This window comes from Falco cherrug, chromosome 5 (assembly GCF_023634085.1).
Source record: "Falco cherrug isolate bFalChe1 chromosome 5, bFalChe1.pri, whole genome shotgun sequence".
NCBI classification, from domain to species: Eukaryota; Metazoa; Chordata; class Aves; order Falconiformes; family Falconidae; genus Falco; species Falco cherrug.
Window position 1 is genome coordinate 9,124,205 of NC_073701.1, and position 21,624 is coordinate 9,145,828.

The following is a 21,624-nucleotide window of genomic DNA, read 5'->3' on the forward strand; positions in this document are numbered from 1 at the left end:
CCACTGTACGGCAAGGAGCTGGTGATCCACAGAACAACCTGAGCCGGCGTAGGTCTGTGCTCTGCTGTATGCACAGCATGGCCTTCAGGCTGTGTCCCCACACACGTCCCTTGGCTGCAGGATAAACTTTGGTTGGTGATTGTAACAGACGAGCCTGCAGAAGCTACTGCTTAGTACCAGAGATTGCACCACCTGCGTGGCCCTCCCTCTAAAGTGCAGCAAGAAGCCCTCATGTGAACATCCTTTATGAATAGAGTTGTTTTCCTCTAAGAAAAATTGTACAATATCTTGAATGACCAAATAAGGAGGAATTTCTCCACAGACGGGATCTGTACAGCGTGCCAAGGGAAAATCCATCTGGGGTCTGCCCAATGCTGCATGAATGCAGGGTACCCAGAATCTGAAGGGACATAAGATTTACTTGCTACCTATAAGTCTTTTCCTACTCTATCTCACTACAACAGCAGTTTTATTAAATCATGTATTAAGCCATTCTTACTGAGATCCAGAAGAAACCTGGCACCATCTCCTTCTCCCATCTCATCACCCTCCCCTGTGCAGAACACGTGTGTTCTAGGAAAACCTACCAAGTGTAACTTTTGGGATGCTCTCTTCAGGGTGGGAGGGGAGAAGGTTTGATTTCAAAGCTCTGGCCAGCTCCTACTCTTGTAGTGTTGCCATGAGCAGGAGGAAGATAGTGGCCACACATAGTGGGCAGAACAAGACATCACCAGCTCACTGTGCAAAGGTTAAGGTTGATGCTAGACTCATGGAAATCCACCTTCCTTGCTGTTCACGGCCTCTAATTCAGTGATGGAATTAGAATGCCACATTCCAGGATATTTAGTCCCATTCTGTCCTCCTTCAGTCTGCTAGTCCTCCTACATCACAATTTCACTCCACTTATGAAGATCCCTGGCCTTATTATGCCCTATAATCAGTGTCCCTATTGCCTCATTATTCATAAGGTGCTGAGCTTTACAGCTCCTCTCTCCCAGGCATGCAATGTCACCTGAGACAATGCTAGCTTTGATTCATGCCCCAGGTTCCCACTTAACTGCTGACACCTCCTCAGCCTTGCCACTGGTGCAACCTACCCAGTGTAGCTCTCATCCTCCCAAAAGGGACCAGCAGTGAGGCTCCTATGCCTTCGATGAACGTGGTCCCATCCAGAATGCATCCTGCTACAGTCAAAGATTGACCAAGGCCCCTCTGACAGTCAATGCAGCCACAGGAGGTTTGGCGAGTGCCAGCTGGGCTGCCTTGGAAGGGTTTCCAAGTGTCTATAGCCAGAGCTGGGGAGAGAGGTGAGGTGAAAAAGGTGCATACCTTGCTCCTTGACTGGTTTCTAGCCCTGACTTGGATATTTTGGAAGGACCCATGAGACAGATGAGGTTCAACAGTGCCTCGGACCTCAGCTCTGCAGCTGTTGTGGTGTTAACCAGTGTTGTGAGTGCTTATTTTCTCTTGAAGATCTTCTGATGTCCATGGTTCTGTTAAAGTCTAACCTTATGGCATCACTGGATTTCCTAATAATCTTAGCTATATTAAAATTTCTTGAGGTTATGGTTGGACAGGAAAGCTTGCAAACATGATGCAAGTCCTTCTGAATGGCTGCTGAACTCTTCCAAGTTTACTGAAAAGTGCGTCTACATGGTTTTAAGGCAATCTCCTGGTGTTTTGGGAAAGGAAGGCCATGACTGGAGCCTGATCCTGCACCCATCGAGTTCAGGAGCTCCTTCTGGACTACAGTCCCTCAGACCATAGCAACACTGCACGATAGTTTCCAATCAAAATCCGAAGCCTAAAAGCACAGCAGGAATTTTAGGTAACACTGTGGTCTGATGCTTGATCAGCCTTCTGGACTGAAAACAAACTGTCATTCGTAGATGTGCCAATGCACATCGAATGATTATCCTTGTACCAAGGAAAGCCTTGACCCACTTATCATTCCGCTTAAGGTACAATAGGAGATATAGTTGGTCTATTTTCTTTTGCCATTCCCCACTTGCCATATCACCTTCTTGGTTCACAGAAAACTCCTCAGTTGTCTCTCTCAATGCCTTCCCACTTCGTGCCACTAAAGCTTGTGGAATACTCCCCAGTTGTAGGAGCTCTGAAGTAATGCATATCCTTGTATTTCTTGTAATTGAATTATATTAACTCAGAGAACAATGCTGGACATTTTATGCTGATATTTAATTTTTTTTTTTACTATTTCAGTCTGTTTAGTTTTGGAATATGGAAATTTAGAATATAAAAAATAAGGAAAATGTAGTTTGCTGAAAATTTGACCAAGAAGTTGCTAATGAAAACGGGTCCAAGTTTACAGGGAAGACTGAAATTATGAACTATCAAATAAACCTAAATGACAAGGTCTGAGAAGTGGAATTTCTTTATATTCTGAGCTCTTCAATGACAATTCCGATAGAGTTAACTCGTGGGTTTCTATTTTATGCCATAAAGGCATATTGCGTTAGGTTTACTCACTGATTTCCTGACCCAGAAGTTTGTTTTGTGACTTGCAACTCCAGTTGTGCTAACAAGAATTTACCATGTTAATGTACTTTGCTATTTACAAATAATTCCAAAGAACAGTTAATGTATTTTTGAAAAATATGCATTTAGTTGGCTTTGTGCATTAGACTGTGTGGAAGGAATCTTCCCTAAGATCCACCTGAAAATTGAACAGTTTTTCAGTTGTAATGTTAAAAAAGACACTTTTGATATTTTTGAACAGAACATTTTTGGGGAAAAGAGCTTTCAATTATAATTGCATTGAAGCTTCCCTTCATTTGTTTTCTTTAATTTCTGAATTAAAACTGTGAAGTTTATGGGATTTTATTATGTCCCGTTGATGATCCTGTTACCAATTAGTCCTAGGTTTTGATTTACTACAAAGGCTCTGCCCTAGAGGTCTCACAGGATATATAAAGGTGTGACTTGCCTGAATTGCAAGTATTCAGAAGACTTCTTCTATGCCCTGCACTTCTAACAGCTCATTTTCCTCCCAATAGGAATGTAGTTACAATGTCTATCCCCTTTCCTTTCCAGTCCTTGTCAGGAAGATAAAAAAGACCACTTCTGGCATCTCAGGGAAGACATTACTGGCAAGGCTGAGCAAAGTTTGCATCAATCTGTGATCTTAGAGTTGTCATCAAAGGTATGTTTCTTTCGGTAAAAAATTCCAGCAGTTTCTGCAAGTCAGCATTTGGATTCTGATATTATATATGTAGGTAAGCTGAACCATAGGGTCCTGAGAACTATAAAGACCCCAGTGATTTCTAGCGCAGCACGACATCAGTGATGAAGGATTTAGCCCTGTTTCTCTCCTTTATAGCACTATTTGCTTTGAAAGAAACAGTACCCTGGGTTTGCCTTTCCTCCTAGTTCACTCTGCATTGTGATGAAGCCATTAATTATAGCTAGGTTTTACTTAAAACATTAAAATATATTTAAATGTGTTAATATAAGGTGCTACTGGCACTAAAAGTGAAACTGAATGAATCAGTGGCTTGTTTTATTGGGTATTACTAGCTTTTGAATACTGAACCGCAGAAAGAAATCCTTCGTATGTTGAAAGGCTTGCTGGATTTTATTTTACAATGTCAGATGAACAGTGAGGATTTTCTCCAAGCATAAAATAGTCTTTTCTTTGCCCTGTATTTGAACTGTCTGATTTTGAATACTTTTGCACTTTTAGACCCTCTAGTCCCAGAACACCAAAATTCATTATGTAGTGAGATAAACCATTGAGAATTCAGCCTCAAAAAATCCCCAAGTGCTTTTCCCCTGTATGTTCAGTGCTGTTAGAACGAGCTGCTACTCTGACTTTGGAGTAAGATAATGAACTTGGTTTTCTTAACATTTCACTGCATATTGAACAAACAGCAAAGAAATATCTTATCATACCACATTTAATAATATTCCTAAACCAAACAGAGATCTTGCAAAGAAGCAGGGAACTTGAAAAGAAACAAAGTTATCTTACTTACTGTTCCTATTTCTTAACTGTAGAAATACTGTCCATATGTGTCAGAGGACTGCTCCCTGCTTTGGGATTATGAAGGATTATACCGTGCTTTGGGATTATGAAGGAGAAATGGTTTTGTTGCTTTTCTCACCATTTAAGTCCGGTTTCTTTTTCTCAATGACCTCTTTCTAGATCAGAAACTTTATGATGAATGAGACCAAAGTGATGGAGTTCATCTTGATTGGATTTTCAGATTTTCCAGATCTACAGATTCCATTATTTTTCTTCTTTTTCTTGACTTACCTGCTCACCCTCACTGGAAATGTCCTGCTAATGACAATTATTAGTCTTCATCGTCACCTTCACATGCCCATGTATGTCTTCCTTTCCATTCTCTCATTTTCAGAAACTTGTTATACATTTGCTATCATTCCCAAGATGCTGGTAAATCTAATAACAGAACAGAACTCCATATCTTTCACTGGATGTGCTGTTCAAATGTTTTTCTTTCTTGGCTTTGGAGGCACTAACTGTATGCTTCTAACAGCAATGGGGTATGACCGATGTATGGCTATATGCAAACCTTTACATTACAAATTCCTGATGACCAACAGAGTCTGTAGTCAGCTAGTGACCTTTGCAATGGTGACTGGCTTTACTGTGTCCCTGATAGTAACCTACTTTATATTCACATTGACTTTCTGTGGAGAGAAGGTAATTAATCACTTCTTCTGTGACATGGCTCCTGTCATTCAGGCAGCTTGCACACAAAATAATGGAATTGAGACAGTAATTTTCATTTTTTGTTTTGTGGTTGTGCTTGGCTCATTCTTGTTGATTCTTCTCTCCTATGTTTTTATCATCAAGACCATCCACAAGATCCCCTCTGCTGCAGGGAAACGTAAAGCCTTTTCCACTTGTGCCTCCCATCTCACTGTTATTGTTGTGCACTTTGGGTGCGCCTCCACCATCTATTTAAGGCCAAAATCCACCCATTCCCTAAAGGAGGACATTCTGATTTCTGTCACTTACACTGTGGTGACTCCCTTGCTGAACCCTGTGGTTTATAGCCTGAGGAACAAGGATGTGCACATGGCCCTTCGGAAAGGACTGGGAAGAAAATTGTGCACATGGATCAGATGAAAGGATCTCCTTGAGGTTTTGGTGTGAATGGGCTGTACTTTGGCACTGAAAAAGTAGGCTACAATTCAATATGGAATAATGCTGGTTGTCAACCTGGATAATTCTATGATAACCCATAACAGGAGAAACTGCATTACAAAAAGCTGACCTGCAGCCACCACTTGCTGCCAGCTGTGTTGCTTACAGTTTTGAGCTGGTAAGAGAGCTAAAAGACCATTGAAAAGTTATTTTTATATAAAGCTAGAAACTCACTGTAGCTGTTTCTGGAACGCTGAGGTAGCAGAAGGGAAAAATTCCCTTTTCTAAGTCACTCATGTCATAAACTAAACTATGGACTACTAAAAATCTGGCAGAATTTTAAAAGGAAAAAAGAAATGGGAATAATGAAATATGCCTTCTCTGAAGTGGATCATTCCTGATTTCAGCATGAAAAGCACAAACATTAGCATGGTACCTACCACATTTGAATAGCTGGGCCTGTAAGAGCACTGCACAGAAGTCACTTTCCTTTCTCCTGCGTTCACAGACCCTAGAAGAAGTTAGACTGGAAGAGACCTCTGGGGATCCCCTGGCCCTGCACCCCATTTCTGCTATTGTTGTTGCAACTTGTGCACAATGTCTTGGTGGGAGAGAGACAAAGGTGCTGTTAAATCCAGCCAGGGAGTTGACGTGTCTCTGATTCTCCTCTATTGGAAAGCATCTGCCCTAGCTCTGCCACCCAGCAAAACACCGTCATACCCAAAGGTTGGGCTGGCTGTGCACACCACAGCAGACTTTGAGGAAGCAGTATGTTATGTATCTGCAGGATGTGGATCCAGCATCTCGCTCAGGGCTCTTTGCTGCTCATGCCCGAGGTTTGCTTCCAGTTCCCTCCCTCAAGTCTTACCTCCCTGACCAGAGATACGGGTGCCTTTCTTTCCAGACCTTCCTTCACATCACAGGGCATGATTGCCATCACAAGCTATGTTGGAAGAGCTTTACATCTCCTTGTTTAAGAAAGGCCAGGTCCACAAGGGCATCTAAGCACATAAATGGTAGCTAATTTTTTGCATGCTTTGCAATCAGGGGCTTTTTCTCCATTGCCACCTCCCCACAGTCACTTGTGGTGCTCCCAGCAGCAGAATCTGCTCATTTTGGTCCCTGGGGAACTGTCGGGTTTGGGGGTTGTGTTTGGGGAGGGATTTCACAGTGGGTATCCATCAGGAATCAGGTCACCCCTGAGGTGTCAAGGGAGGCAGAGCTGAAGAGCACGACAGGGAAGGGAAGAGCAGGTGGGTGGGTGACAAGGGCTCTTCAGGGAGCAGCTGTAGGTGGAGAAGTGTCTGGAAGAACTCCGGAAGAAATGGCTGAGAAGGGAACTGAACCTCAGATAAGCGAAGGGTGAAATCCCAGCTTTTACCTGACAGTGGTCGGGCACCAAGTGCCACAGCAGCAGCAGCGGTGGCTCTGCCTGGGCTCCCACAAAGGCGATCAGGTGCCGGAGCCCGAACCCAGCGTGTGGGTCTCACGGCCCTACTCAGTACTTTGGGTATCGGAGCCGGCGGGCCGAGGCGCTGCCCGCCCAAACGGCACAGGGGAGGGTCCCGCGGTGCCTGGCGAGGAGCCGCATGAGGCGTCGTTAAGGTGGCAGCGGTTCAACGATAACGAGTCTGACGGGGCTTCTGCACGTGGCACCGGTGATTCCCAGTGCCGTTGCTGTGCCGCAGCACAGGCCACGGTGGGAGCTGTTAAAAGTTCACAGTTCTTCTTTTGCAAAGCGTTGACGTGCCCGCTGGCGACGGTGTTGGGGACTGGCTGTGCAGGGCCCCCAGAACAGACCTGGGGAGGTCCCCGGGGCTGTGAGCAAAGCCAACACCACGGCAGCTCCTCTCCCAAGAGAAGGACACATGGTGACCTCTGCTCCTCTGCCTTCCTCGCCACGGGCAGCCCCGCCAGCACCACCTGGGCAGCAGCTCTGCCCTTCTGCCGCAGCAGCAGAACGCTGCAGGCTCTCCCTGGGACTGCCGCCTACCTACCAGCCCACGGACCCTCCGCAGCGTCCGTGCATAGGTGGAACACACCTCGTCCTGTGCCTTGTCCACTCTCGTGTCCATAATAAATATAACCCTTCTGTCCACAAGCACATGCACAAGCGCTTCTACACCTGTATGTCAATGGCATCTTGTCAGCAATAAAAGCTCAGCTCGCGCTGGTGTTACGCGGAACCCGAAAATGTGCTAGTGTGGCTGGGATTGCTGAACTCCTTCTGGGGAGTCCAAACCAGCCTCATTTCATTTCTTTATGCGTGAAAGGTGTAACACAGAGGGCTTTGCCCAGTCCCTCCCTCTAGCTCTGCCTCTGCCTTGCCCCAGCAAATACGGGACTCTGTCCTCTCCCACTGTCCCATGTTGCCCCCGACGATTCTCTACAGCTCCAGGGTGCCCTGCTGTCCAGAACATTGAATCTGCACCTGTGAGCCACTGCTGACCCCTTTGCCTCTCTGCAGCTGTTTCCTTTCTTGAATTCTCCCCTCCTCCACTCCAGTCTTGCCGCATAGCTAGAAAAAATACCCTGCGATTACAGAAATGCAAAATATGGTGCCTTTTATAGACAGAAATCCTGGTGCCGTTTTTTAACACATATCAGTATGGGTGAGATTTAAGGATGTTTTGCAATCATACGTACGAGATAAGGTATCTCTTTCGCATGCCAGGTTACCTCGTGACGCACCCCTCAACACCAGGAAAGGGGAGAATCAAACCGGTGGTTACTCTTGGCTTGCTTTCCAATTTGCAGATGTGGGCTGGTTTTTTAACCTTTGATGGCCCTGCTGTACTGACAATACTTTACATCTCCTAGCGCTGCAGCAGGGGACACTGTTGCCTTTGGAGACTGATTATTAGTCAGGATTATCTGCTTTTTTCAGAAATTCCCCATAGCATCAGTATTTATCCTCAGTAGCATTTTCACCAGCAACGGGTTTGTGGTGCCACTGAGTTCATTTCCCAGGTGTCCTAGAGATGTGTTTACGTGCTATGTATTGTCTCTGAGGTGCAAAGACAATGGGGGATGGATGTATCTTTTTGCCCTTGTCTCCACTGGAAACCGCTTCTGGAACATGTTAGCAAAGGGGGACTGAAAGAAGAGGCTGTTTGAACTGTTCCTTGAGTCAAAGCGCTTTGTGCCTCTATGATGAAATCCTGCAACGAGCTGGGTCATGTGTTGGTAGCAGTTTTGAGTGGAATGCAACAGCAGGCAACACACTTCCCCATGGCACATGTGCCCTTCTTTCCTCTTCCCCCTCTTCCCACGGAGTTCCAGGGGAAACTAGACGTAAAGGCTACATGCAGAAGACCTTGCAGCGTGGAAATAAGCAGGAGAAGTGGGGAAAATAGCTAACAGAGACTGTCAGAAAGCAGCTTTCCCTGCCTTGACAGGGTCCTGAGTGGAGATGCCCGCGATGGGAAGATTGCACAGGAGGGCCTGTCCTTGCGTGCTTTGCCTGGAAGAAAGGTGCGCGGTGTGCTCAGGCTGGATCAGGCTGGGGGCTCTCTGAGAGCCACGGAAAGAAAGGTGTGGAGACACCGGTCACCAGGCTCAGCCTGGGCAGGCAGCTGTGGGAATTGGGGTGCTGGCCATGATGAGCCCAAGTGCTTTCCCACCCTCCCCAGCCAGGAAGGGCAAACGTGGCTGGACTGTGGGCTACTCTGCTGTCTCTGCTGCCATATTCCCCCTTGGGACGGTGCTAGAGGAACCGCCAGGGCCCTTTGCTCTTCCAGAAACTTTCACCCTCGCCATCCTTCATGGCCTGTGCCCATTCTCTGGGCGGGAGATCCCTTGTCCCCCTTGCAGCTGCTTTCAGACCAAGTGCAAACCTGAGCTGGAGGCAGGTGGTGCCCATCAGGACCAGTTGCCCTCCAGGCAGGTGGGTGCCCTCCCCCCTCAGCAAGGGCTGTGCTACAGCCTCGCTTTGCAGAGCTTTCTGCCTGTGTCCAACTGCCCGACTTTGGCCAGCCAGGAGACACTAGCCCAACATGCAGCACAAAGTGCCCCATGTCCTGGCTGCAGCAATAAGATGTCACTGACTCTTTACAGCACTCTCTAGCCAGAGTCCAAGAAGGGCTGTTAAGCTTGAGTGACCAGAGATGAGGACATCCATCTTTGATCTGGCAGCATGTTTCCTGCACACATGTCCCATCCTGCCTTCCCTCCTCCTCCCTGTCCCCCAAGACCCAGGACAGCTGCTTGCTATTGGGTGCAGCTGGACCGCAACTTGGAGGACCCCAAAGAGGACTTTCCAGCTGCCAGACTAGGCTGCAGGGGTCCAGGAGCAAGAGGTTTGCTTCAGCTCTGGGGCTTAACTGTTCAAATACTAAAATGCATCCGGGGACCCTGAGTAATCTCTCTGAAGACTCTTCCCCACTGGGACAGTTCTGGATGTCACTGTTTAAACAAAACTCTCGACTGATGGCGTGCTCTCACCCACTGTGTGAGAGGCAGTTGCTGTCTCCTGACTCGACTCTCCATGCTTTTCTGCGTAAAACCTGTGAAGCATGCCCCACACACGCATGGCATTGCAAGGGCTTTCCTTGTACCATTAGACCACTGCACTGGATTTAGCAAGAGCCTTGCACACAGGACAGCCCCTACCTTGCCTTCGCGGAAGGACTGCAACTCTCTGTCTACCGCTGGTTCTTTGCCATGCAAAAGAACAAACCACATGTAATGGTGGCTCTGTTTACTCTTACTAAAGTGCTCATGTCACAGCGTGGGGCCCTTAGCTGGAGTGGGAAGCAGAAGAGCTGAGGGTGTCCTCTCCTGTGCCTCCAGCTGTGGTCACTGCCTTTGTAGAAGATGTCATATCACACAAACCTAAACTACTTATTTCCCACTGATGTTTAACCCCTCTTTATCTGTAAAAGGCCAACCATTTCCCTTTCTAGAGGGTATTCTCCTGCAAGAGAGGCCTCACATTCCCATCATCAGCACAGCCTTTTTCTGCACTCTAATTTTGGTTTAGAAAGAAAGAAGTAATATATAGTAATATTCTTTATTATTATAAATACAGAAATAACAATAATTCTTTCTAATAAGAAAGAAAATTTAACTTTTCTGACCAGAGATGCTTTAACCATAAGGGGATTCCAGATGAAGCAGAGCCTGAGCACCAGCTTGTCTCCGTTTCTGTTAGGAAACATTTCCCAGAGTTTATCACGCTCACAGGATGCAAATGGTCCATGCACATCCTGTGACCAGCTTTCACAGTCATTTTCAGCAGATGAACTTATTGTTTCAAGCAGTCTTTTTAACTATTAGTCTTCCAAGCTCATGGCTTTTTATTTTGTGCTACTGAATTGTTCTGTTGAGTTTTAAAAGTACTTATGCAGTCAGCTAGTTGGTCTTATTCACTGTAGCTTGCTGGCCTGAGTATATTCCAGCAGGTCTGATATATTTCTTTCACTTCCCTAGCTCTTCCAAAGTCACGTATTGCCTCAGTTGTGCTATATTACATGCTCAGATGAGCAGATGTGAGATTTAGGGATGCAGATAATTCTGCTGTATTCCGCTATTTTGGGGTTTGAGGATTCTTTTGGTACCTTTGTTTGCTTGGTTTTACTTTGTAATAGTGGGTTTGTGGTTTAATTGTGGAAAAAAAAAAAAAGAAAAAAAAAGCAGTTTATAGTTGAATGGATCCTTCCCCGGGTATCTGACTTTGCATGGGTTTTTATGAGTGCAATAGCAATTAATGAACTTCATGTATGACTACCAACCTATATTTTGGGAAAGGCCTATTATTCCAAAAAGGACGATGAGAGTGTAAAATCAGCTCACATGGAGGGTTGTTTTATAATGGATACTCCTATCTAAAAGCTATTACAGAACTTCATTTACCCTGTGTTCTTACACATTACCTGTGTAAGAAATTTTTGTTCTAATTTACAGCTTTAAAATATTCATAAACTCTTGGGCAAACATTCTTCAGCACTCTCCTACATTATTACTTGTTTTTAACTAGCAAGGATAAACAATTCAAGATCATTTAGCCTGCTCAAGTATAACAGAAACTGTATCTGACGGTTTTTACAGATAGTGCTTCCCTTCACCTATTCCAAACAGATTCTACCTTTCTTAAATTCTGGTGATCAGAACAATGCTGTAGAGTATTCTGGATGTGGTGTCACTATTGCTTTATATACCAGCACCTAATTTTTACTACCTTTGCCCTGCATACATCCTCTGATGTAACTGGTATGGGATCTTTACAGCCACAGTATATTCCTAGCTCCTACTCACACTCACGGGAAATACTATTATGCTCAGATCCATCTCTTTTTGAACCCTTTCTGATTCAGAAAGTTCTGGCTACCAGTTCCTATATATGTGGCCTTGCCATTTGCGTTATTGAGTTTCACTCCATTTTGATTTTTCCCTTCCTTAAGAACTCCAGGAGAATGAACTGTAGCCATATTTGCTTGCAACAAATCAGAAATACTCAGTGTTTTAGATTCAGTCAAGAAATCTATTTACCTTCAGCACTGCCAACTAGCAAAGGATGTTTATAGCCTTCCAGATCTTCACAATACATTTTGAGATGCAGCACAACAGCTTTTCTATCAAATAAATAATCAGCGAGGGCTTCCTCTAAGTCCAGAAGTCTGTTGGAGTCAGCTGCCTAGAACAAATAAATGTTGAAATCCTCACATTTATGTCCTTTTTAAATACTACAAACAGCCAGAATTTTCCTCACTCTGTGTAAGGGTCATTTAAGAAATGGAGAAGAGACAGCATTTCTCAGCTGACAAGTAGTCATACTACGATAGGATGACTATATAGGTTTTCTGTTAAAGCCTTACTTTACTTTTTTCATTTTAGACTTTATGTATGGTTTCTCTTAAATGGTTATAATTTCTGATTGTCTGGAGCAGTAGTCAAATATTAGATTACAATATGCAATAAATAAATAAAAATATATTATTATAGAGATGTTTATTTTTCTTAATGCCTACATGAACACATTATAGTGTTCAGAGATCCTCGGTGCTGACTTGACTCTTTCACATCAATGAAGATCCTCTGAAAGCTGAAATCCTTTAACCTGATGCCTAAGAGAGGATGTAGAGTGAAAATTTCAAAAGCTCCAGAATTATTTTGGTGCACAAAATCATCTTAGGTATTTACAAATAAACCGTTTACCAATAACACTTCCCTAAACAAACACACGTGGGGAAAAAAACCCAACAAAACAAAAAAACCCAAAATAGACCCCCCAAAAAGGTCAGGTTGATTTTTATTAGAGTTTGGTTTCTGGATACTTTGACTATTCTTTTGATATTTTGTATTAAACATATTTTTCTAATGTTCCAACTACATAGCTGATCCAGTATCTTAATGATCTAAATTTATTTAGTTAAGTTAGACCAGACATTTTGATTTTAGCATTGTTATAAAGAATTATGATTGGTTAATTTTTTCAGTATATGAAAAATGAAAGCCTAAGCCTCTGTTATGCAGGTCCACAAATACAAAGGAAGATTAGTTTATACTACTGCTTATTTTTAGAATGCTTTACACTCCTAACACGGGGTAGAATAGTGTATGTAAGCCTCGCGCTAATCACTCAGGTGGTAACATGCGTGCACAATCTGTTTCTGTTCCACTCATCATTTCTCCTAAATTGCAAAAAATGTACGGGAAACCGCAGACATCCTGCTTTCGTCACACATGTTTAAGGTTTCACAACTGTGGAAGTGTTAAAAAACATCATGAAGAGACACATAAAACTCCTCAGATAATCTGTTCTCCTGCTTCTGTTTTCATTAAGGAGTGTGTCTGTGTGCCTTTCTACTCCAGGTAGAATTTCTGATATTTCAGTATCAACTGAATATTTTGCTTTTGCTCTAGAAGATCCTGTCTCATGGTCTCAATTCTGCTGTTTAAAAACCTGTTACATGTTACAAAATTTGCCCTAGACAATTCCTTGGATAACAGCAATAGTCCAGCAAAGCATTGCCTTACCAGGATAATAAAGAATTGCTGTTCTCCAGAGAAATGCAACGATGGATAGACTCGTGGGAGGCACACAGCAATAGAGCAGGTGCCCAGTTTCTTGTGCAATGAAACACGTACTCCTTCCTCGGCTAACCAGGTCTCCTTGTCATTTCTTTTCCTCTGTAGGATTGTTTGTTCACTTCAGAGAAAGGTAGTTTCTACAGCCGTGTCCATGTCTGTGAGGGAGATATATGATGTATTTTCTTGAAGAATTACTTTACTGTGCAATCTCAAAATCTGAGTGTTAGCGTATGCTTTTCCTCATGCCATAGATCTGGAGAAGAAATAAAGAACAAAGAAAATTATTACATAAATGAAAATGAAACATCAATGCCAGAGAAACGAGTCGAAGAAAATCTTTTGAGATGTAGCCTTTGTCAAGAGGTCCTTCTAGTTTGGTGACTTAGAGCTCTCAGGACAGTCACTTTGGGAAGGTGGCATTGAAGGCAAGAGCCAACACCCTGACAGATCTTAGCTGAGGTGCCAACCTCAAATAAAAGTGCCTACTTCTTGTGGGCGAGAGCACAACTTGCCAGCTTTACATTGCAAGTCCACCTTCTGGTTTGCTTTCAGCACATTCTGGTAGGAAAGGGAAACTGAAGTGTGATCACAAATCCACTGCTGAGCACAGCTGTCCAAACTGAAAGCCAGCCTCCAAGCTGTCATTTTATTCAAAGCTAACATTTTATTCAGTTCTGTGTTTCAAGCCTGAACCTCATGTAGTCGGGAATTAAATGTTGTCTATCCAAAAGAAGAAGAGTTCTAATGTTAAGAGTTCTGCAAAAGTGGCTGCATTTTCTTCAATAATGGCAAAAGAAGTATATGCCAGTCAAGGAGGGCAGAAGTGAGGTAAAGAGGAAGAGCGAGAATATAGCAGTGAGAGAGGAACATTTCTTGTCAGTACCATAATGAGGAAGCTCAGATATATCTTGATGTCCCTGCTGCTTCGTTTGTGACTGGCAATATGAGGGCACCCCGCAAAGGGGTAGATTTTCTTCCAAGCTTACTAGCTGCAAATGCTAGGTATTTTTCTACCTTTTTTTTCTGACATTTTTTCTTTTTACCAACTATGACAGAAGAAATAGTATATGCTAATCTGAAGTTTGAGAACAACCATGAACTGGATAATATCACAGAGCCTGAAGAAACTAAAGAAAAAGGTGTAGTATCTATGAATCTTTTATGATTTATTCTTGCTAAAGTAGATGGGGCGGGAAATACTTTTAATTATAGTTATTACTATCAGAAAAGTTGTACTGATTATAAATGTGTCCTGGTTTTTGTTGCTGTCATTTCTGCCTGAACTTTTTAGAGTTTGGAAGGTATACCTGAAATAGTGGTCTTATCATTTTACAGAAAAGCATATTACTGAGCATTATACTAAGCTCCACAAAGTCTTAATTGTCTAAACCTCAAAATGTTAACTTGAACTGATTTTTAAAGTGGATCAGTTCCATTTAATTTCTCCATTGTGTTTGCATTCAGACTTAGAACGGAATCAGCTTTAACTGACACACTTTATTTCAGTTCCGAAGCTGTAGCCTGAATTAGGGCACTGGTCTTTGAAATGGCTATATCTGTTAAAGGGCTGAGTGCATTTTAAATACTAAATTTAAATTAATTTTGCTTAATTCGTGTTAAATTGCAAAGACGATATCCAGATTTGAGTGGTTCAACTCATGGGAGCAAAGACCATGGAAAGTGCTAGCTGTTTGTGGGGTCAGGCTCTGCAGCAGAGGTTTACCAACAAGAGGGCAAATTGCTTGTGATTCAGAAGGAATTTTCTGGGGAATTCTGTTTCAAAGAGCAGTGGTTTTAAACATTTATACCTTTTTTGATCATGAGCATATGTTATGTTTTTTTAACATGTTACACTTTTTGAACATACTTTTTTTGGATATTATTAAGTTATGGTTTTGAGCACTGCCAAAGTATAATTCAGGGGGGACAAAAAAAAAAAAAAAAAAAAAAAAAAAAAGTAAAAATCTGAACTGTCTTTGTGTTAAGCTCTGGGCTTCTTTTCCTTTAACATCCAATGACACTGGTCACTAATCCTCATACTGCTCCAGATGTCCTGCTTCTATGTGCATATTTTCATAAAATCATAGAATGGTTTGGGTTGGAAAGGACCTTAAAGCTCATCTAGTTCCAATCTCCCTACCATGTGCAGGGACATCTTCCACTAGACCAGGCTGTTCAGAGCCTCATCCAACTCAGTCTTGAAGCGTTGAACACTTCCAGGGATGGGACAGCCATAACTTCTCTGTTCAGTGCCTCACCACCCTCACTGTAAAGAATTTCTTTCTTTAAGCTAAATCTACCCGCTTACAGTTTAAAATAATTACCCCTTGTCCTATCGCTACATACCCTTGTAAAAAGTCCCTCTCTAGCTTTCCTGCAAGCTCCCATTAGGTACTGGAAGGTCTCCCTGGAGCCTTCTCTTCTCCAAGCTGAAAACCTCAAGTCTCTCAGCCTGCCTTCACCAACAAGGTTCTCCAGCCCTCTGATCATCTTTGTGGCCCTTCTCTGGACTTGCTCTAACAGGTCCATGTCCTTCTTTTGTTGGGGACCCCAGAGCAGAATGCAGTACTCTCACAGGTGCAGAGTAGAGGGGAAGAACCACCTCCCTCAACCTGTTGGCCCTGCTTTTTGGTGCAGCCCAGGATCTGGCTGGCTTTCTGGGCTGCAAGTGCACATTGATGGCCCACGTTGAGATTCTCATCCACTAACACCTTCAAGTCTTTCTCTGCAGGGCTACTCTCAATCTAATCCCCACCCAGCCTGTATTTGTGCTTGGGATTGCTGTGACCCACATACAGGACCTTGCCCTTGGCCTTGTTGAACTTCACGAGGTTCACACGAGCCCACCTCTCAAGCCTGTCAAGGTCCCTCTGGATGGCATCCCTTGCCCCCAGCATGTTGTGATGAGAAAGCACCATTCTGAGACCACACAGTCTGTGCATTATTTCTCAAACATCAAGTTGAAACAACCACAATTAGTAAATACACCCATTTTAGGACAACAAAAGTACTGTACAGGAAGGAGGACCCAGCCGAAGGCTCCTTTAGCTGTCCTAGATGTAGCAGAAGCAGTGTGAGGTTACAAAGTACAGTACCGGGAACTAAAACTAAAGCAACTCTTGATGCAATGCTTAATTAAAGCAGCCAAAGCTAAACCTGCTGTGTGGTCTTGATTCGTTTTGCTGCCCAGAAAATATTTCACAGTTGCTTGTAAACTTTCAAACTACAGAATCTTTGCCTCTTCTCATCTAAAAGCTCCAGGAAGCATGGACTATAATGCCTTCAGTCTTTGTCTTGGGGCTGTGACTTTGTAGTGGTAGGAACAATTTCTTTTTGCCCTTTAGCTGTAATTCATATGAGTCTGTTTAGCAGCCTGCCTTAGGGAGTCAAATTTCTATTACTGAAGTTCCCCAGGCACCTAATATTCAGCTTCCAAGCATGTACAAAAGCACTGTGACCTTAAAAATATCCATATATCCCAGCAGTCAATGTGTCCTGAAGTCTTTTTAGGATCTATAAGGTATGTGATTCTCCTGTGCAGGCTTTATCTCTGTCTGTATCTGTCATATGTCTGTGAGATCAGACTTTGGAAAATAATGCAGAAGGGAGATGTTCTTTCTCTTCATGAAGGCCCATGTATTCCTCTTTTATGCAATACCAGGCAGTTAGAGCACTTCCTTAAACTGGGCTTACATTCTGTGGTGAAATGCAGATGCAGGGAGAGTGGCAGATGTAATACATAATTAGCAAGGCTTTAGTCTGTGTCTCTTACAGTATTGTCTTTTTAAAGCTGAGGAAGTTATGAGCTGGATGGTGAACTGTTAGATAGATTGAAAACTGGCTGGACTACCAGGCTCAAAGAGGAGTAACTAATGGCTCAACATCTGTTTGGTGGTAGAGTTGCTCAGGGGTCTGTCAAGGGTCAATACTGTTTAATATCTTCATCAACGACCTGAAAAATGACACAGAGTGTGTTATCAGCAAATTTATAATGATACTAAACTAGGGGTGGTGGCTGATGCTATGAAGTGGTAGAGCTTTAAAACAGAGGAACCTTGAGAAACCTGAGGACTGGGTGAGCAGAAACCCCATGTAGCTTCACAAGTTGCTGTGCACCGAGGCTGGACTGCCAGGCGGTGGGACAACCTGGGAGCAGGCTGGCTGTGGAAGCTGGAAAAGACCTGGGGTTTATGGTGAATGGGACATTGAACATAAGCCAGCAGTGATCTGTGTCCCAGGTCAAGACAACCTCCATTGCTCGGTCTTCTCTCACCTGAATATTCATCAACTTGAGTTTCTGTAGAGCGAGGTCTTGTACAAACATTCTGCCCAGGATTGCTTTAGCACAGAAGCTGACCACAGGTTACTTGTAGGAGAAGCATACTGCGTAGTTTCCATTCCTGTTCCTTCAGCCTGGCACACTAAATTTCAGTTCCTATTCCTTCAGCAATTCCCCACCCAATTGTAAATACCTCTTTCCCTTTTCTAGGCTAGAATTTCCTCTTCACATTCGCATTCTACTGCCTTTATTGGATTGTCAAGCTTGTTGCAACTCTCCACAAAGTTCATATAGTGGCATCTTTAATATCGGCCTTAGATTTAGTGCTTCCGTGACAAATTTAATGCTTTTGCTCCCTCCTTCAGTGCATCTTATCCCATGAAATCTTCCAGCTCTTGCAAACAGGGTGCCTTCTGAATGATCGACATGCATAGTATTTCCATTGCTTAGGAAAATTTTGAGATTTTTTTCTCCTCATTAAGTGCTCATTTCTGTATCTACTTTGTAATCCTTATTACATTAAAATTATCTATGAATTCCCAGCTAGAAATCTCAAACTACCATGAATATCAAAGGAGTTGACTCTAGCACTCAGATTAACCAGATTACCACAAATACATGCCACACATCACAAATTACCACAACCACACAGTGGATATTTTTTTTTCAGCTTTGAGCAAACAATTTTCTAGATTTTGCAGTATCTTGCTTTCTCAATATCTTTCTTGGCACAGTCTATGGCCTTTGAAAGGACCAAGGCTGTCCACAGTCTCCACTGAGCTGTTGTGATCTCTCACTCTCTTACTTTGGGCATCTTTTGCTGTGTGCAAAGACTATGCAGTAGGAATACACAAGGATAAAGTAAAAGCAATTACATATTGACCAATGCACCACAAAGATGGCTGCGATTTAGTGACACTACTGTGTTCACCATTCCTTAGCATCGCAGCTCCATTTCACGACTGAACTCCTGCCGGGGCCTCCCACTTCGTCCCGCTCTTACTGGCCAGTAGTCCTGATCTTGTTCATGCTGTGCCTGGCATTGCTGATGGCGCTGGTGACCCTGGCAGTTTTATGTAAGTACTAATGCAGTTCTGTTTGCGGGGGAGGGGGGGTCAAGCTACTGAATAACGTCAGACTGACAGGGAGGGCTAACATTTATCCCAATTGGTTTATTTATCCCTAATGATCTGCTAATACATTCCCTGTCTGTGTCCCACCCTTCCTGAAGGACAGCACTGGAAAATGTCTTATTGTGAATTTCAGTTATCCAGGTTCCCAAGGACTACAGGACACAACTTACAGACCTCAACATGACAAAGAATCAGCTGCATGCAAATTTCTCAAATATTCTGCAAGCAATAGGAAATCAGCTGTGCTTGGAAGGGGAAAAAAACCTCAAAAATAATGGTAAATCAACACATTTTGGTGAGGGCTCATCTTGCAACATAGCAGAGAAGGAAATATGTGTCTTCTGTGTCCACTTAGGTCTGTCTCCTCAGGTGAGCCTGTGTCTTCTCAGATGTGATCACCCAGAAAGCAGGCAAGGAGCAGGTCTGCCTCATGCAGCTCCTGGAGAGAGGGACCCAGCCTGGCCACATGTGCACTGGCATGGGACATGGCAGTGGTGCCAGGGTTTCAGGATTTACTTCCCATAAGAAAAGGGTTCTGCAGGATGCTTTCTGGACATGCCAGTTCCCATCAGCACTAGCTCAGGGATCGTTACAACATGCTCATCTGCATCTAATAGGCAATTTTACAGTGGTGTCTGAGAATTAAACAACCTACTGCACTCCGTGTGAACAGCAGTCCACACACAGGGCAGTGGGCTAGTACTGACCGCAAGTAAGACAGGAATCTCCTGAAGTCAGAAGTGATATGGGGAAGCTAAACCAACCTGGGAGTTCATTCCCTGTCTCCTGACTGTGTACAGCACAGGGCTGTTTCTGAAATCACTTTGCCACAGCTTGGTTATTTAAGTGGCATCTGACAATGTGCCAGCCAGAGAAATAGTTCTGTTGGGAAATCACACTCTGGGGAGTAGGGGCATTGGGCAAAGGGATCCTGTTGTGACTGTTGGGAAAGGGGATTTCATTTGTCAGGATATTGTTCCACAGACAAGCTAACTGTCTAGGTCTCCCTTTTGGTCGATGAAGGGAAATTGGTAGTGCAAGGATACAGTCTGTTTCCTCCCAAGCAACACACCTGGAACAACAGAAAAAGCATGTGTGAGACACATCTACTTTTGTCCGTTGACCAAAATGGGACTCCAGATGGCTTGACTCGTATCACCTTTATAGACTCCTAAATTTAGGCAAAGCAAATCCCATTTGCAGCACCTGAACTTCCTCCCAGTGCTTAAAGGAATGGGAGAGACAGGGGGATGATTTAGTTTTCATCTCTGTTATTACCTGAACCTTCTAGGGCCACAGTGGGATTTTGACTGAGTGAGGACTGCCTTAAATATCCTCAGTCCCTGCAGATCTTGTCATCACAGGCCTAGAGCAATGTTCTGTGAGGGACAGCATAGGAACAGAAACAGGGTGATGGTTTTCCTTTTCCAGGCCAGAACTGTGTACTCTGCCCTGCAAACTGGCTGTGGAAAGGTGGCGACACATGTTACTACCACTCCAAGGAAGAGAAGTCATGGGAACAGAGTCACCAGTTTTGTTCCTCGAGGAACTCTACTCTTCTTCTGATAAAAGATGCAGCAAAGATGGTATGGACTGGTTTCTCACTCTGTTTAGCATGACATTCATTTAGCAAGACATTCACACACCCAATCAGCTACTCACCTCACATAACTTTCTTAGATGGCACCGTGAGCAGGAGTTTTTCTGCAGTGGTTAGGTTGCCCTGGGCAGTGCTCCGGCACAGGACTGGCCATTGCCATATGAAGTGCAGCCCTTCGAGTGGCTGATGGTTGGGGACAGCCCACCTTGCCTCAGCTTGCTATGGCTGGCTACTTAATGGGATGACTGTTTTGTTGTGGGCAATGATTTCACTGACTTAACAATTGTTTCAGATCCATACAAGGATTTGGTAAGATACTAGTGGGAAAACCTCTTCTAACCTGGTCTCCTCATGGGCTAAGCATAGTCCTCCTTACTTCGTAGAATTTCTTCCCATGGAAGTCGAACTCATCTTTTCAATCAAAACTAAAACACTTGGCAGCCAGCTGCCAAAACGTGGCCTAATCTTTTAGTCAATGAAAACAAACTGAAGTGGGAAGAGAAAATGCCAGGTGTAGAGCGAAATAATGCTTTTTCCTCTGGGTGCCAGCAGATATATTGGAAGGTTTGAGGGCAGAAAAGATGTCCCCAGAACTGGCAGTCAGGGCTGGGCATGCCTGCTCTCCAGCAACTGACAAATGCCCGTTCCCCTCTCACGGAGCTGCAGGCCATAAGGTTTATCCTGGAAGTAAAGGGAAGTAGCTTTATTCTCACCCTCCCAAACTGGTGACAGCAAAAGTTTTTAGGTGCAGTTTGTTCTAGCTGTCTTAATCACGGCATTGAGAGGTATGAGGAAAAAGATAAAATGAAGAAGTGCACTTGGAGTGACAATGGTAAGTGAAGGAAGAAAGAGAAAACCGGGAAAATCTAATCAAAACCTTTAGAGATTTCCCTCAAGTGAAAAAGGTGGCGTTATTCAGGTTTACATTCTTACTTGTTCGGCTCAGAGCAGTTTTTAAGAGCAGAATATCACTAAATGCCTAACTTTAACACCTCCTCTACTTGTCATGGTCCAGCTTTTGGGAATAAGTTAACAATTCTAGAGCCAAGGGTGAAAGTTCAACCAATCAAACCCAACAGCTCCCTGCAGAGGCTTCCTTCTCACTGTTGATAAATGCTAAGGACAGAGTAAAAGGGGAGGAATGGTTCATGACTAAAGGGGGAAGAATGATCAAGCGTGTCACCCACAGTGTTTTGATCAGGTTGATGAGGGTGACATTGCTCTTCAGAGCTAGAAGCATGTCTTCTCTCCAATTAAAAACAGCTCCACTGTCATTTCTCCTTTGACACTAGCCTTTTCCTTTAAGTGCAGAACTTTTCCTGACAGGTTAACAATTTGTGCTATTTATGTTCTTTAAGAAATTTCCATCAATGTTTTCAACTTTTGAGTCTAAATATTTGTTTTTAATATCTTCCTGAATGTCTGTTTCGGTTTGTCCTTACTCTGC

The 21,624-nt window shown here is 43.7% G+C and overlaps 2 protein-coding genes across 5 annotated transcripts in view; both read left to right on the forward strand.

Moving 5' to 3' along the window:
* Positions 1–4,171: 4,171 nt before the first annotated feature.
* Positions 4,172–5,116, forward strand: LOC102047763 (olfactory receptor 10R2-like). Its single transcript, XM_005446077.2, has one exon. It carries the CDS (start codon positions 4,178–4,180, stop codon positions 5,114–5,116), a length of 939 nt encoding a protein of 312 aa, XP_005446134.1. The 5' UTR covers positions 4,172–4,177.
* Positions 5,117–13,838: 8,722 nt separating this feature from the next.
* LOC102047600 (natural killer cells antigen CD94) overlaps positions 13,839–21,624 on the forward strand; it is a 30,394-nt gene continuing 22,608 nt past the window's right edge. For 2 of the 4 annotated variants that reach the window (XR_008732423.1, XM_027815019.2), the window contains exons 1-4: positions 13,845–14,304; positions 18,386–18,520; positions 18,711–18,854; positions 20,009–20,163. Coding sequence is in view for 1 of the 4 variants with exons in the window: in XM_014285666.3 (XP_014141141.2) it covers positions 14,214–14,304; positions 18,386–18,520; positions 18,711–18,854; positions 20,009–20,163 (525 nt within the window). In the remaining 3 variants the exon portion in view is untranslated. Of the gene's footprint in view, positions 14,305–18,385; positions 18,521–18,710; positions 18,855–20,008; positions 20,164–21,624 lie in introns of all 4 variants that reach the window. The other 2 variants (XM_014285666.3, XR_008732424.1) reach the window with 2 other exon arrangements.

Coding starts and splice junctions, on each gene's coding strand:
- LOC102047763 (XM_005446077.2), top strand. CDS start 4,178: ATGATGAATGAGACCAAAGTGATGGAGTTCATCTTGATTGGATTTTCA.